Genomic DNA, 14,284 nt, shown 5'->3' with positions numbered 1-14,284 from the left:
CATGAAGAGAGACTGTGCATCACTATCTGTGGACACTTTAGCTTTGGTTAGCTTCAATGACCAGTTGAAGGAAACGGTTTCCCCTCTGATGTCGAAGCTGCGTTTAGCTAAATGATGTTTAATGAAGATGACTGTTAATTTGAAGTGGACAAATATTTAAATCCTGCAGTTCTGACAGAGTCACTGGTTGTTTAAAGGTGCACACTTGTGTTCTTTGATGCTAGTGCTAATGATCTAATGATACACCAGCTGAGGTACTATTGGAGACCTGTAGCAACAGATCTAAAAGAGCAATAAAGTCAACAGTGGGAGGCGGTCGGAGTGTAGCGGTGGCATAAATCACAGGATTGTTAACCTGGTGATTGCTGTTTACTAGGGGTGCTTGTATAGATATTGAACCATTTGATACAGAGCTTTCGGTTCGGTACGCATATGTATCGAACAATACAAATTTTTTAATTTATTTTATCAACTTTTCTTCTGACGATGCTGTCTGTGTTGAGAGCTCAGTGTATCTGCGTTCGACTACTCTGCCTAGGCTGCACTGTCGAGCGCAGATCCACTGAGCGCAGCGCAAGCTAGCAAGACAGAAGCTAAGCTCGTTGCAACATGGCAAATTGAACCTCCCCCACCCTCATTCAGATCTGGCCTTTGGAACTAATTTGGTCTTCATGTGACATATGACCCTGAAGGTAAGCGCGTCATGGACTAAAGTAAAACAGTATGTTGGATGTGCCAGCAATGCTCAATTACATGGGTGGGAGCTAGTGTGTTAGCGCAGTTAGCTCGTTAACGTGTTGGCCGTCCAGCCCCACGCACGGGGCGATCCGCGGTAGCTCGTTAACGGAGATTTGCCGTGTTGTGGCGTTAACGTCATTTCAGATTAACGCTGACAGCACTAGTGGGAACACAACGAATATGACTGCACATTTACTCTGACAGCATCCTCGTGCAAAGACAAAAACAACAAGCACGCATGCTACAAACTTTACCCGAGTCATTTAGACAGCCGTTAGCACAGGATTCTCCTTATGGGGACCTGATATGTTTAATATGCTGCTGAGAATATAGCCCAGAAGAAGCGGATAGTAGAGCTTTTATTTTGGAAAGAGCCGTTTCTCTGTAATAAACTCTCTTTTCCAAAGATGAATGATTTCTCCATCAGAGAGATTTATTATTTTATCCCTTTGTTGTTTCAGCAACATTACATTTAAAAACTGTACTTTTGAGTTAAAATATATATTTATAATTTTAATAAATGACAAATTAAAAAAGCATGAACATTTTTTTGTATCGAAAAAAATATCAAACCGTGACACCAAAGTATCGAACCGAACCGTGAATTTTGTGTATCATTGCACCCCTACTGTTTACATCTTGTTTGAGAGCTCTGGGCCTTGGAATCAGTTTTTCTTTGATTTCACTCTTTGTTTAGTGCAAGTTATTACTCAGGAGGTCAGGAAAAGGTCACGATTTGGATGAAAATGTGCCTGTTCATATTAATCCATTGATATACCCCTGATACATGTACAGTGGTTTAAATGATGGCACAGCGTATGTGTATCTCCAAGACTCATCTATTTGCCATGCATCCTGACTCCTTCCCTACAACCTTCCTTCTGCATCATGATAGCGATCTTCTTCTGAAAGCAGATGGAGTTATAGAGCTGTTTTGGATGTTTGAATAGACGGGTTCATGCTGTGATCTCCTCCCGGTCTGCTCATGGCTGAAGTCACGAGGTTTCAGTCTGTTTTTTTTCTGTCAGTTCAGTGGAAGAAATGTTGATTTAGATAATTGTTCCTTTTTCGGTTCCTGCTGAAGTTTGAGCTACAAATACACCATCAGTGAGTCATGCATGTAAAAGAGATCTGAGAGCTTGCTGCTGATATTCCTGCTGTGTGCTGTGCACTAATGGCCCTTCGTATCTTGTAGACTTTTGCTGTTGATGCTTATGTTTTTCACAAAGGCAGGACACGTGGGGTGGTTGATGGAACAGACGACAGATGCCACACAGGCGTCACTTTGACATGTAAAGACTGTATTGATCAGTTTGGGCTCAAGTGTCTGTCGCTGGCTGCTGATTGGCCACGATCTTTACTTTGTATGAGACTGCAGTAATGTCTTTGCTGACCGTAGCACATCAGCAGTTGTGTGTATCTGACTCCGTGTTGTGTTTTCATCTTTCAGATATCCGCGGCCTGCAGGGTTTCCTCGACCAGACGTCCCGCCAGGGTGTCGACGTGGCGTTGCAGAGAGTGGACAGGAACATCAGTAAAATCTTCACCAACCTCTTCACCACCATGAGGACCGAGGAGCTCAATCGGTACAGAGACACACTGAGGAGAGCCATCCTGCTGCTCAGCCCACACGGAGCGCACACATTTATCCAGCAGGTCGGTCCAGCTCTGGTTTTTCAGACGTGTTTACTGCAAAAAGTCGCCTAAAAATGCAATGAAGTGAGCAGATGAGTGCGATCAGTGTGTGAGTGTTGTGCTTATTGTATCTGAAGGAAACCACACGGCCCCTCTGAGGTCTTAGTAACACTAACTTTATATTTAACCGTGTTTAACTTTAGATTATAGATTTTTCTGTGTCATTTTTTTCCCTCCTGATTTCAAGACTTCAGTTTTTGAAATCTGCTCATATCCTCTGACAGCAGAGGGTTTAACAAACACCTGCAGCGTCACAACCCTGCACGTAGAGTCTGCAGCTTTTAAAATACATCAAGCTAGTTTGTCACATAAGAACTGCCTAACAATCCAAATCCAGGCCTGATCTCATCTTCTTGTTTTCACTCTCCTCTGAGCTCCCAGTCAGACACCGGGCAGCTGACCCGTTGGCAATCTGACCCTGAGGGGGGAATTCGGTAAATTCCAATCTCCAGGTCTTGCTCTTCCCCTGGCGTGCAGCAAACTGAAGTATGCTGCAGTCGGCTGGTTTTAGCCGCTGTCTCAGATTTCATCGTCGATAATGATCCTCAGCATGAATTTCAGGTCAGATTGAAAGAGAAGCTGATGTTTGCCCTCTGCTCAGCGTAGAGGTTCGTGATTAAAGTTCTGAGTGCAGAGAATAAGAGAGATTTAAAAGTCTGTCTGGACATCAGGGAAAAACTGACCAGATTTAAACGAAGTCAGGCTTTTGTTCCTGTGCTCGTAGTTTGGGATTCCACATTGAACTCGTGTGTTCTCATCCCCGAGGCATCAGTTAGTCCTGTTTGTCAAACCTGCTGGTTTCCTTTGGCTGGCTGTGCTCTGCTGGGTTATAACCAGTGATGGGAATAACAGCGTTACTCTTTTCAGTAACGAGTAATCTAATTACTATTCCTATCGTTACAACGCCGTTACAGTTACTAACAAGAAAACGCGGTCCGTTACTATTTGTCAACAAACAGACGGTTGAAGCTGTGTTCATCTTACCGCTTCTTATATCAGCTGCAGGAAGTAGCTGTAAGTAATCTGGACGCTGCAGCTTTAAGCAGCTGTGTCTGGCACAACAGCTGGAGCTCAGGGGGCAAAACAATGGCATGATTGCAAGAGAGAGAGAGAGCAGAAAAAGAGAGAGCGAGTTTTGAGATGAGAGAGATTTGTGACGTTTAGCGTGTTTGGAATGTGTAGTTCATGTGTTGTCTTGTGTAGTGTCGTGGATAGTTTTGTGTTGTGTGTCAGAACAATGAGGCGACTGCTGTCTCCAGGTAGAAACAGCAGTGACACACCTGCTGTCAGACCTGCAGGTATCAGGCTGTGATGTTTCCTTTATAGTGGACAGAAATGATGTTTTTGCAGTGGCACAATTAATTTGTGGCATCTTATTGAAGAACAGCTGATTGTTCTGTAAATAGTTTGAAGTGGTTATTTAAAAAATCAAGGTCAAAGGTAAGTGGATGCAAATAACTTTGTTGTTTGCAAAACTTGTGCGTATGATTTTAAAATTGATAATTTATATTTGCATTTAAAGTTATGAAATATGATCATCAAACATGTTTGTGGTTGTTACAGTAAAAATGTAACTTTTTCTACTCTGATTTTATGTTGTTTGTCTGATTTTAGATCAGTTGTGTTAATACAGTTTGTCAAAATGAAAACATGACTGTAAATTCAGACACGTGAGGTTGTGCTGAAAAGAATGATGCCAAACAAGGCAAAGTAAATCGTTTCTAAAGGTGAAATGTGGAGGAAACGTCAAACGTAGTTAAAAATGGCCGATTATACCCTGCAGGAGGAATCCTACCAATCTTAAGCCCGGGAGCGAGGAGCGAGTGCTTCTGAGTGCATGTCTGCAACAAGTGAGCGAGTGCACAGGGGGCAAAAATATTTGTTGAAGAAATGAGTGAGTGCATGCAGGAAACAGCTGAGCTGGTGAAAAACACAGAGCATGTGTGCAAAGAAAACTCGTCTACAAAGTGGAAAAAACCCAGCGTGCAAAATAAGAGCAGAGTGTGACGCAAACACCTGAGCGTAGCTGAGCAGCGAGCCGAGGGGGCGCGTGGCGGGAAAATAGTCTGCAGATGGATCAAAAAATAATGAGTGGCAGTAACGAAGGAGCGCGTGCGGAGGTGGAGCGAGTGGACGTGAAAAATGTGTGTGTGTGTTTTTCTGTTTGTCCAACCTGCACGTCCACGCACACCGCCGCGATCACTGATCATTTGTAAGCCTGTGTGTGCCCAGGTGTGAGCGGCCACCTGGAGTGACAGATGGAGGCTTCTGACACACACACACACACACACACACAAAGCTGACTTTGTATATTTATTTGTGTCCTGTCTCATGTTTCACAGCGACTTTTGTCCGCGGATCAAAGAGCCGTATGTATAATTTGAATTATTTACTGAAGCGTGACTCTGTGTGTGTGTCTGTGTGTGTGTGTGTCTGTGTGTGTGGGGGGGGCACGTTACAAACAGCAGCTCAGGCTCTTTATCACAAAGTTTGAATCTGTGGAACAACTCGACAATTCAACCTTCTTAACACGCACACACGTCAGCAGGGTTTATGAAGAAGGAAATGAAGATGAGCTACTTTCAGCCGCAGCAGGAAGCTCCGTCAGATGAACGTCACCCGGCGGATCCGTGTACCCTCCTGGGATCGAACCAGGAATATCGTGCCTGTGAGGTGAACGTGTAAGCCGCTACACTTAAACTATAACAACAATAACTCGGGAGGATGATGAAGCACAGAGCAGTGTAAGTGATGAAAACATCATTAGACGTGCGACTTAATAAAAGGAAGCATCAGAGCGAGGAGACGTCGAGTTATCAGCAAATCTCCTCCACAGATGTAAAAAGTTAAAGCTGCTCCAACGTGTTTATTCTGGACCCTGCAGGACGGGAAGCAGAGCCGCTGGAAGCATCCCCACCTGCAGAGCAGGATTTCTGGAACGTTTGACATGCATTAGCATCATTTTGTGCAGGAAGTCTGCAGATATGAGGCACGATATCTGTGTGCTGACTGCAGCTTTAACGTTTGCATCTCTGTGTGGAGACAATAAAGCGTGTTAACACGATCATGTAAAGGAAGAAAAGTATGAAACACTTTTCAGTGATCCTCTTTCTAAAAAATCCAACGTTTGTGTGCAGAAGAAGACGAGCGAGAGAAAAGTAAAGATAAGAAAATGAGGGAGCAGGATGCACAGAGGACGAGAGAAATGAAGGAGAAGCAATAAAGAAGGTCAAGAATGAAGGTACAAGTTAAGGATGAAAAACACGAGGAAAGAAGGACAACGGAGGAAAAGTGTGAAAAATAAAGAATGAGAGAAAGATGGAAGGAAAAGGAAGGAAGAGACGAACAAATAACAATAAAGAAGGAAGTCGTGTGTGTGTGTGTGTGTGAGCACTTTACTGTATGATTTATTTAGCTGTGGCAGTGTGTGTGACTCAGTCTTCAGGACCTCTGACCTCATAGATGTGAGCAGCTCTGCCTCCCAGGAGTGTGTGTGTGGTTGTGTGTTTGTGTGTGTGTTTGTGTGTGTGTGAGCACATGACACAGCACCAAAAACCTGCAGCTGATCAAACAACAAAAGCTCTGATCACAGACGCAGAGTTTGATCTTAAGGCTTGTTCATGATCAGGAATGAAACTGTATTTTTGTGACGTTCTGCCTTTGATCCGGTCAATATTTATCCAGGGCGAGTGATCATAATTCATGTGTGATTGTTGGCCACACGCACAAAGGAAACCAGTCCGGTGACAGCTGTTACTGGGCAGTGAGAGATGCACCGTGCAGAGCGGCGACGGGGAACCAGCAGGCGCTGCAGGATGACGGCTGCTCCGTGATGCGTGTGCTCGGAGCACCGGCTCTAATCTTTGGTGTTTAACATCTGAGCTCCATAATCAAGCTTACTGTAAGTGTCAGTCGTTACAGTGATCACAGGGTGATACAAGGCTACGTCATAAAACCCCCAGTTTGCCTCTGTAGTCAGTTGCTGCTCTGAGTTATTCTGTACACACTGACCTGTGAGTGTGGAGACAGACGGAGAGGGAGGACGGCCACAGCTGGAAGCGTCTTATCTGAGAGCTAACAATGAGTAGGTGTGTTATAAATGTCCCGAGCTGTCAGTCAGCGGCTCGGCCCTCTTTATCTGCACAGATGAAACAGTCACGCTGATAACAAAGCTAAGAACGTGCGGCCGTGTCGGCGCTCTGAGGCCGAGGCATTGTCAGGGAGAAACACGGCACTCTGGGAATTCAGAGCGCGCAAAGATGGAGGGAGAAGCAGCTGCTCCTTTTTTTAAAATATCTCACCTGCACAGTGTGTTTCTGCTTCTTTTTACTTTTATGCCGCAAATAGTTCAAAGAGACTCGTTTCACCTCTGCGTGCTTCAGCTTCATCAAACCCTCGGACGTGCACAAGGAAAAAAACGTAGCTACTATTCTGAGCAGAGCGATTTGTTGCTTCAACTCAGAAAAATATCAGTTAAAGATAAACTGAGATTATTATTAGTTCACATTATTATAGCAGCAAAGTGAAAAAGGAAGAAAATAAAGAGAATAAAATGTAAAACAAACACCGAACAACTACAGAGAAACACTTCAAATGTAAATACAGTAAATACACACACTAAACACACACACACACACACACACACACACACACACACACACACACACAGCAGCACCGTGTGTGTGTGTGTGTGTGTGTGTGTGTGTGTGTGTGTGTGTGCGCTTAGACACTTCTCTCAGGTGTGTTTAACTAATAGTGTTAATGTCCATGGTTGACAGCATGTGTCTGTAAGAGTGGGAGGCTTGGGCTCAGAAACACAAATGTGTGTGTGTGTCTGTATGTGTGTGTGTGTGTGTGTGTGTGTGTGTGTTTGGATGCTGAGACATTCATTAGCACCGCGACATGACGGCGTAGGAGGGTGAGACAGAGCTGAATGGAAGTTGCACTCTTCAGTAATGTCATGGAAACCTGTTAGAAGCTTTGCCAAGTTTTCACACTGCCAAACACACACACACACACACACACACACACACACACACACACACACACACACACACACACACACACACACACACACAGTGTATCCATGAATCTTGCAGCCTTGTTCCTTTCAGTTGCGTTTTTCCTGCCTGTTTACAGTCGGCGTGGGACAAACTCGGTCTCCTCTCAGCATCTTCATGTTGCTCTGAGCTCAGAGACCTGAGAGCTGCAGCACACACAAGTGAAAGACGTGAGCTAGTCTCTGCTAAATGTGACTGCTGGTCACATTACGAGTAAACCTCAGGATGCCATGACCTCCAGCACGCTGTGAGGCGTCTGCAGCCACGTGTGAAGTGGCGTAGATGAAGATTAGCACCTCCGAGTCTGAGAAGGGTTTTAGTACCCACTCCAGGTCGGGCCTGAGTTGCTCCTCTGATTGGAGGAGTTAAAGTATGGGGTGACGGAGCGACCGGTGCAGCATCAGCAGTGCTGTGGATGCTGGTGAAGAGAGCTGAGTGTGAAATGGCCTGTTTGCATCTCTGCCTTCACCTGTAGTGATGATACGATGGCGCGTCCTCCAGAGGGTGCCCCCGCTCTGCTGTAAAGAGGGTGGAGGCTTTGGGGAAATCTGGGATAGTGACCGGAGCAAGTTTAAGGTCATTTTCAGGATTTCAGGTCTGCATACCCTAATCTAAATCTACTAGCAGAGCACTTATGAGGCATGTGAATGCATGTAACAGACTTCATTTCAAAGGATTTTTTTATCATGTGGCCCAGACCCTCACCCACCCTGGAGCTCAGGGTTTGCTCACCTTGTAGATGTTAAGAGGTAAAAGTCGGCATTATAACACCTGACGTGTTCGTGGCTTTGATGACAGCGAGCCCCTCTCTCTGTAACTGTGGTTCATTTGCTTATAGAACAGTTAACATGACCTTGTGTCGTTATCGGATACAGGTGTGTAATCATTCAAAGGTCCGCCTCTCCTTTGAACAAACACTGTTAATTATCTGCACATTAGATTCACTGCTGAGGGTCACCTGTGGATTCGTCCTCGCTACACTGAACGTGGAGTTTCGTTCCAGCCTGTGCTGTTTGATTTCACCTGCAGCTTCGTGCACAGGTTTGTGGGTGCAGCGTGGTGAGCAGGGGATTGATTTGTTAGATGTTTGGCGGTGGGGGGAAAGAGAGTTTTTCCCTTAAGGTGGAAGTCTTCTGCTTTTTTCCTATTTTAATTCTAAGACTCGGTTGGTGTAGCTGCTCAGCTCATCGTCTGTAGGAAAAAGCTCTTTGAGCTCCTGCTTCTTCTGATTTGTGGCTTCTTACAAAAACAAGGTGTGATCAAGAGGTGGGCGGAGCTTCTCCACCGTCTGTGGTACTCAGAAAGGAAACATTTAGAGATGCACCTGTGAGCGATTGGCTAAAATTTTAATCTTTGGTAATATTTAATATGAAAGCTTAATTTTCATAATGCAGCACAAACATGTAAAGAAAAAACAAACATTTTTTTTCAACGTGATCTTCCACTTCCAAGATGTTTTATTCACTGTTAGGTGCATGTAGACTGTGAGGCTGTGCCATAGTTAAAGGTTTGGGGCTAAAATGTAATAAAAACTGCACGCAATCATTTCATAAACTCTGATTTATTGACAAGCAAACACTGAAAACATGTCCCTGCACATTCTTCTCCTCTACCAGCAAACACACGGTCAGCAGGAGAGTCGCTTTTAGTCAGTAGGTGCTCGACAGCCTGATTCCCGAACCTGAGCCTGTCGCTTTCACTCCCCCTTCATTGAGTCTGACTGCCTTCATCGCCAATGTTCGAAAATTATGCAAACGTGTACCGCAGGTCTGCTGCACGTGCTGCAAATCCAGTTTACGGGAACTTCAGTCGGGATCGCTCTGATCAAACAAAACGTTGTTATTCCCGTCATCACATGATTCTCTGCGTACACCTCTGACATCACAGGGACGCCTGTGCCTCTTTTCCCAGCTCGACTCGACTCGAGTTTTTTTAATACCTGCTTGGTCAGGGATGGATCTGAGACGAGTCAGTTGATCTGTAAGGTCGACAGACCGCATGCCACCGATTGGCCAGTCAGTAGCTTCACGCGATGAGTCATGAGAGCGTTCACAAAAACTAAAACCGCCATTTTTTGAAACCTGTAAGCGGGTGAAACACAAACCAACACAGCGGCTCAGCCGTAGCTCGAGCAGCCTCAACATCGTCATCCAGATCATGTCACGTTGCTATAGCAACCCCATGCACACTGGGATGGTACTCAATTAAAACCAAGTCGTGCGAAGCAGGCACCATTGGGGAAAAGATGGAACCACCAGTGACGTCATACAGACAATAATTCAGCCTGAGGAGGAAGCTGGATGGTGGTGGGTTGCCAAGCGGCTTGCAGGAGGCACCTTGCACGACTGCTGACCTCACTCTCAGCAGAACGGTGTTGATGAAAACACCGGCAGCCTCAGCTGACGCCTCCGTCGCTGCTTCGGCGGAGCAGAAACGTCTTGAAGCACGTGTCAGGTGGCGCCGGCGCTGCTCTGTAAATCCTAATATGTGTCATTTCTTTTTGTTATAACAACGATGGCGGCATCACGAGGACGCTGCGCTGGCTTTTATTAGCGCCTCCATAATTCTCCGTCAGCTGTGAGTAGACTGTGTGAATCATTACAGAGTGTGTGAGTCCACACACACATGCAGAGGTGCGCACACTGCGAGCTGCCATGTGTGCAGCGTTTCGCTGTGGCATCAGTCCCTGACTCTGCTCTGCCTCCTCTCTTCCTGTTATTTACCTCCAGGCCTTTCTGACCTTTCCTTTAGCTTTTCCTTCCTTCCTTCCTCTCGTTCCTGTTTCAGTTATTTTCCTTCCTCTCCAACATTTCGGCTTCCTATTTATTCTTTGCACTCTTGCTTCGCGTCTCTTTATTATGTCCTTTTGTCCTGTTGTGTCCTTTCTCCCTTCTTTCTTCCTCTTGTTTTCATGTCCGTCTTCTCTCATCTTCTTTTTATCCTTTTTTCATTTATTTTTCCTTCCTCATCCCTCACTTCCTTCCTTTCTCATGCCCTTGTTTACATCCTTCTTCCATTGCATCCTCCTCGCCCTCTTGCCTTCCTCCCTGTTCCTTTGAATTCACCTTGTTTCTCACTATATTATTTTATTTCTCCTTCTCCTCTTCTCTCTGACTTTTATCTGGTGGTGAAGAGTATGAGACAGAGAGGATAAATCACCAGAGGAGTGAAGTTTAGATTGGGAGGTGGGACGAAGCTCTCGGTCGCCAGAGGAGACACGCTGACTGACGGGATCCTATCACGCTGCTGAGCAATGATGGGTGACGACAACTACTCTGTGTGTGTGTGTGTGTGTGTGTGTTACATGTCCTCGGGGCAATAAACCCTCCTACAGCAAATAGAAAATGACCTCAGTAAACACAAACAGCCATTTTCTCCTCAGACTTTCACACTGTTGTTTGTTCTCCTCGCTAAAGCGACGCTGTGAGGTTTTTTTCTGATGGTGGAGAAAGAAATCTGTGCAAAGGTTTATATTAAACACTAAAAGTAAAGAAAAGATGCTTTACTATTAATTCCATTAGTAGATTTTTAAGCTTTTCATCTTTGCACAAACTATTCTTCATCTTCCAGGCAGCCTGGCAGATGTTTCTTCCATGATTTCTCAGACCTCAACGCTCCTCATGTCTGGGGAGTCTCTGTCCATGAAGGATCAATTATGGAGATGTGATTTAGTTTGACCGCATGTACTCACCTGTGCAGATTCAGGGTCACTCAGACTTTAAACTCTGATCATCACACAAAGACTGAGTCACGGTTTTGAGGTCTGTAATGCCGTTATGGGTTTTTGGATTTCAAGTGAAGTGGCTTTACTGTCATTTTAACCAGATACAGTGATCCAGCACACAGTGAAGCGCGACTACGTTCATCCAACACCACGGTGCTTCTGACACGTAACAGGCAATCGACACAGTAACAGAACAGGACGATACAGACACACAGTGCAGTAGAAAAGTGCAACAATGACAGTGGGTTGTGCAAAAAACTGAGAATTGTGCAAAAAGTAGCATAGTAGTATTAGTTATTTCCTGTTTTATTTTGGCGGGCTCTTGCTCTCATGTTGCATCCCGTGGCTCTGTTACTGACAGTTTATTCGTTTTTGTGGTTTTTGAGTTCCTTGGCGATGGAGTCTTTGAGGCAGTCGTGTTGTCTTTGTTGGTGTTTGGACCTCCCCCGTGGCGATGACGGCGTGTTGCTGAACCACACTGCTGTTGCTCAGCGTTGATGCTCAGCGTGCTACACAGCCCCGCCCCTTCGTTGCAAAGTTTGAACTCAAACTTTTCCAGCTGAGGAGCATTTCTAACCTTTGATTGTGACGATTAGAAGCTTGGCCGTCTCCTCCTCTCCCGCCGAGACATTTTGCTTTGCCTGGTGAACAACAGGTCGGTCTTAATTGACTTGCCTCCTGAAACAAAAGTTAAAAGGTTGAACACAAAGAAACCTTTGCACAGTCAATGAGGCTCTTTCAGCGTTACTTTGACCTTTTGAGTTTCAGAGTTTGGTGTCTGAGGAGAGTCGGTACAGTTTCTGAGAGGCGAGTCTGTCCTCAGCACGACTCGGATGCAAGCGGCAGCCCAGCTGTTAGGCTTGTAAATTCTTGGATTAGAGAGCTTTTAAAGACAAGGTTGCTAGTTCCACTTTTCGAGCGTGTTTCTTAATCATCGTTAATCGCCCTCAGATTTGTTTCCCCTGTCAAGATGGTCCTCGTGGGACATGAGAGAAGGACGGCATCGCTAATGAAGTGCAGGAAAGGAGGCGAGAGGAGAATTCAAGAAAAGGAGAAACCCTCTCCGCCTCCATAGGAAGCAGGGAGCAAGGAAACAAGGAGATAAACCTCTGAGAGAGACACACACACACACACACACACACACACACACACACACACACACACACACTGTGTGTAACTTCAATAGAACAAGAAGAGAGAAAAGGAGACAAAGGAAAAAATCCGAGTTTGATCTGAATCTGAGCGAGGAGGAAACTTGAGGAATAATCAGGAACGTCTGCCTCAGCGTGGGACTAAAGAAGAGTCCTGTTAGAGCTTCATGTTTCGAATGATTCAAACATCCATCGTGGAAATGAAATCAAACTTTGTCCCCATAATGAACTCCCACTGAGTGATGGATGAGTGTCAGCGTTGAACCTGTCTCAGGTTTCCGTCACGTTTGGTCCTTAAATCGGCCGATGAGGCGTCACGCGTCCGCGCTCGTCTCCTGTTTGTCGTTTTTATCCATCCTACGAGGCTGTAAAGGCCGACACTGGAAACACATCAGCAATGAAATCTGTGACTCATCTGGAACCAGGCTAGGTCTTCTCCGTCCACGTGGGCCGGGGGTGAAAGTTCACCCTCTGATCATGAAAGCAGCAGCGCCACACAAATATTCTGTAATAACGGGCAGCCATCGCAACTCGAAGACGTGCTCGCCAAGAACAAATGAGTCAGTGTAATAACGGTCTTTACAGCAGTATTTGTGTTCAGGCTCGTGCTCTCCGAGGTTGGACTCTCAGTTATTGTTGTTCGGCCCCATCATCTTGTTCCTGGCAGCTCTTACTTCCGGAGCCCCCGATAACAGGAAGCGCTTCTTTGCTGCGAACCTGACGCGCTGCCGTTGTGACGTCACATTACTGTGACTTACTCGTCCTTCTGTGCGTGTTGTAGCGGTGCAGGTGATGCGGCGGTGCCTCGGGTAGGTCCCTCGAGGCCGTCGACACAGAGCCGGCTCGGCAGGCTCGCACACTACAGACGTGGCCTGTGCTCCGCCCACGGAGCTGAGCACATAAAAGCTTACTGTGAATAAAACACACATGTCTGTGTGACGTGGTTTTCGTCCCCGATGGGAGGATCAGACTGAAGGCCGATGTTCTTCCAGTCCTGCTTCTCTTCATCGATCTGCCTGTTTTTGCTGCTGCTGCTGGTGATGAGGAGAAACTCAAGTTACCTGTAGCATCAGCTCCTCTATTTTTCCCCCTCACTGTGGTTTCAGTGGTTGCCATGGTTACGTGGCGAGCTGCGGCAGCGAGTTAAAGTAGTTGAACCGGGGGGAAAAACAGTGGAGGAAACCTGTGGCTGTCTACACCCCTCGGTGTCCGGCCTACACCGACCCTGTCAGCAGCGGTCTGCGGACGCCGTCGCAGCTTTTACCGTCGGTGACATAACCGCAGGACATCACGTGCAGGGCAAAGAGCGCCTGCATGGGTGCGTAGGGAACTTTTTTAAAAAGGTCAAACGTGAAAGTGTTTGGTGCCTAAAGGATAAGATCAATAAAATCACCTGAAGAAGACTTTCTTCATAATAGTCTCCAGCTGTTGGGATCATCTGGCGTCTAAAGTAAAGGAATTCTTTCAAGGCCTCTGACACGGATAACCAGCAGGAAGTGGACTGACATTCAGACACACAGTGGATAAATGTAACACATGCACGCTCGTGTTAATGGGTGTGATGGCACATCTGGTTACTGGCTTCGTGTTATGCTGTGGTGGTTTATATGTGTTTTATTTAGAGAGGTGGCTTTCGTTGACATGCGTGACAACAGTGATCTTTATAACAGAAGCGATGGAGTCCCTATGCAAGACCGACTCCACCCATTGGTTAGTGAAGTCCTGTCATAAAGCCTCTGAGCATGTTGGTGATGTAGGTGGCTGGATGTGCAGAGAGCTATGGGGCTGCCAGATGGACCGATTACTCGCTGCATAACTACTTATGACTGACAGCTCGTTAGCCAATCAGATTACCCGGACTAATCGAGCTTTCTGTAATAAAAACCATAATTGATGAAATTAGCTTCACGTGGTGT

General features: G+C 45.9%; 1 protein-coding gene across 4 annotated transcripts in view; it reads left to right on the top strand.

Moving 5' to 3' along the window:
• Positions 1 to 14,284, top strand: part of grid1b (glutamate receptor, ionotropic, delta 1b) — a 558,563-nt gene that overhangs the window by 380,157 nt on the left and 164,122 nt on the right. For 3 of the 4 annotated variants that reach the window (XM_040014037.1, XM_040014036.1, XM_040014039.1), the window contains exon 4: positions 2,189 to 2,394. In XM_040014037.1, the coding sequence (XP_039869971.1) occupies positions 2,189 to 2,394 (206 nt within the window). Of the gene's footprint in view, positions 1 to 640; positions 693 to 2,188; positions 2,395 to 14,284 lie in introns of those variants that run through there. The other variant, XM_040014040.1, reaches the window with a different exon arrangement.

The sequence above is a fragment of the Simochromis diagramma genome, unplaced genomic scaffold (genome assembly GCF_900408965.1).
Source record: "Simochromis diagramma unplaced genomic scaffold, fSimDia1.1 OVJJ01000669.1, whole genome shotgun sequence".
Taxonomy (NCBI): Eukaryota; Metazoa; Chordata; class Actinopteri; order Cichliformes; family Cichlidae; genus Simochromis; species Simochromis diagramma.
Note: the sequence above shows the minus strand (reverse complement) of the source record. Positions and strands in the feature narration are given on the sequence as shown.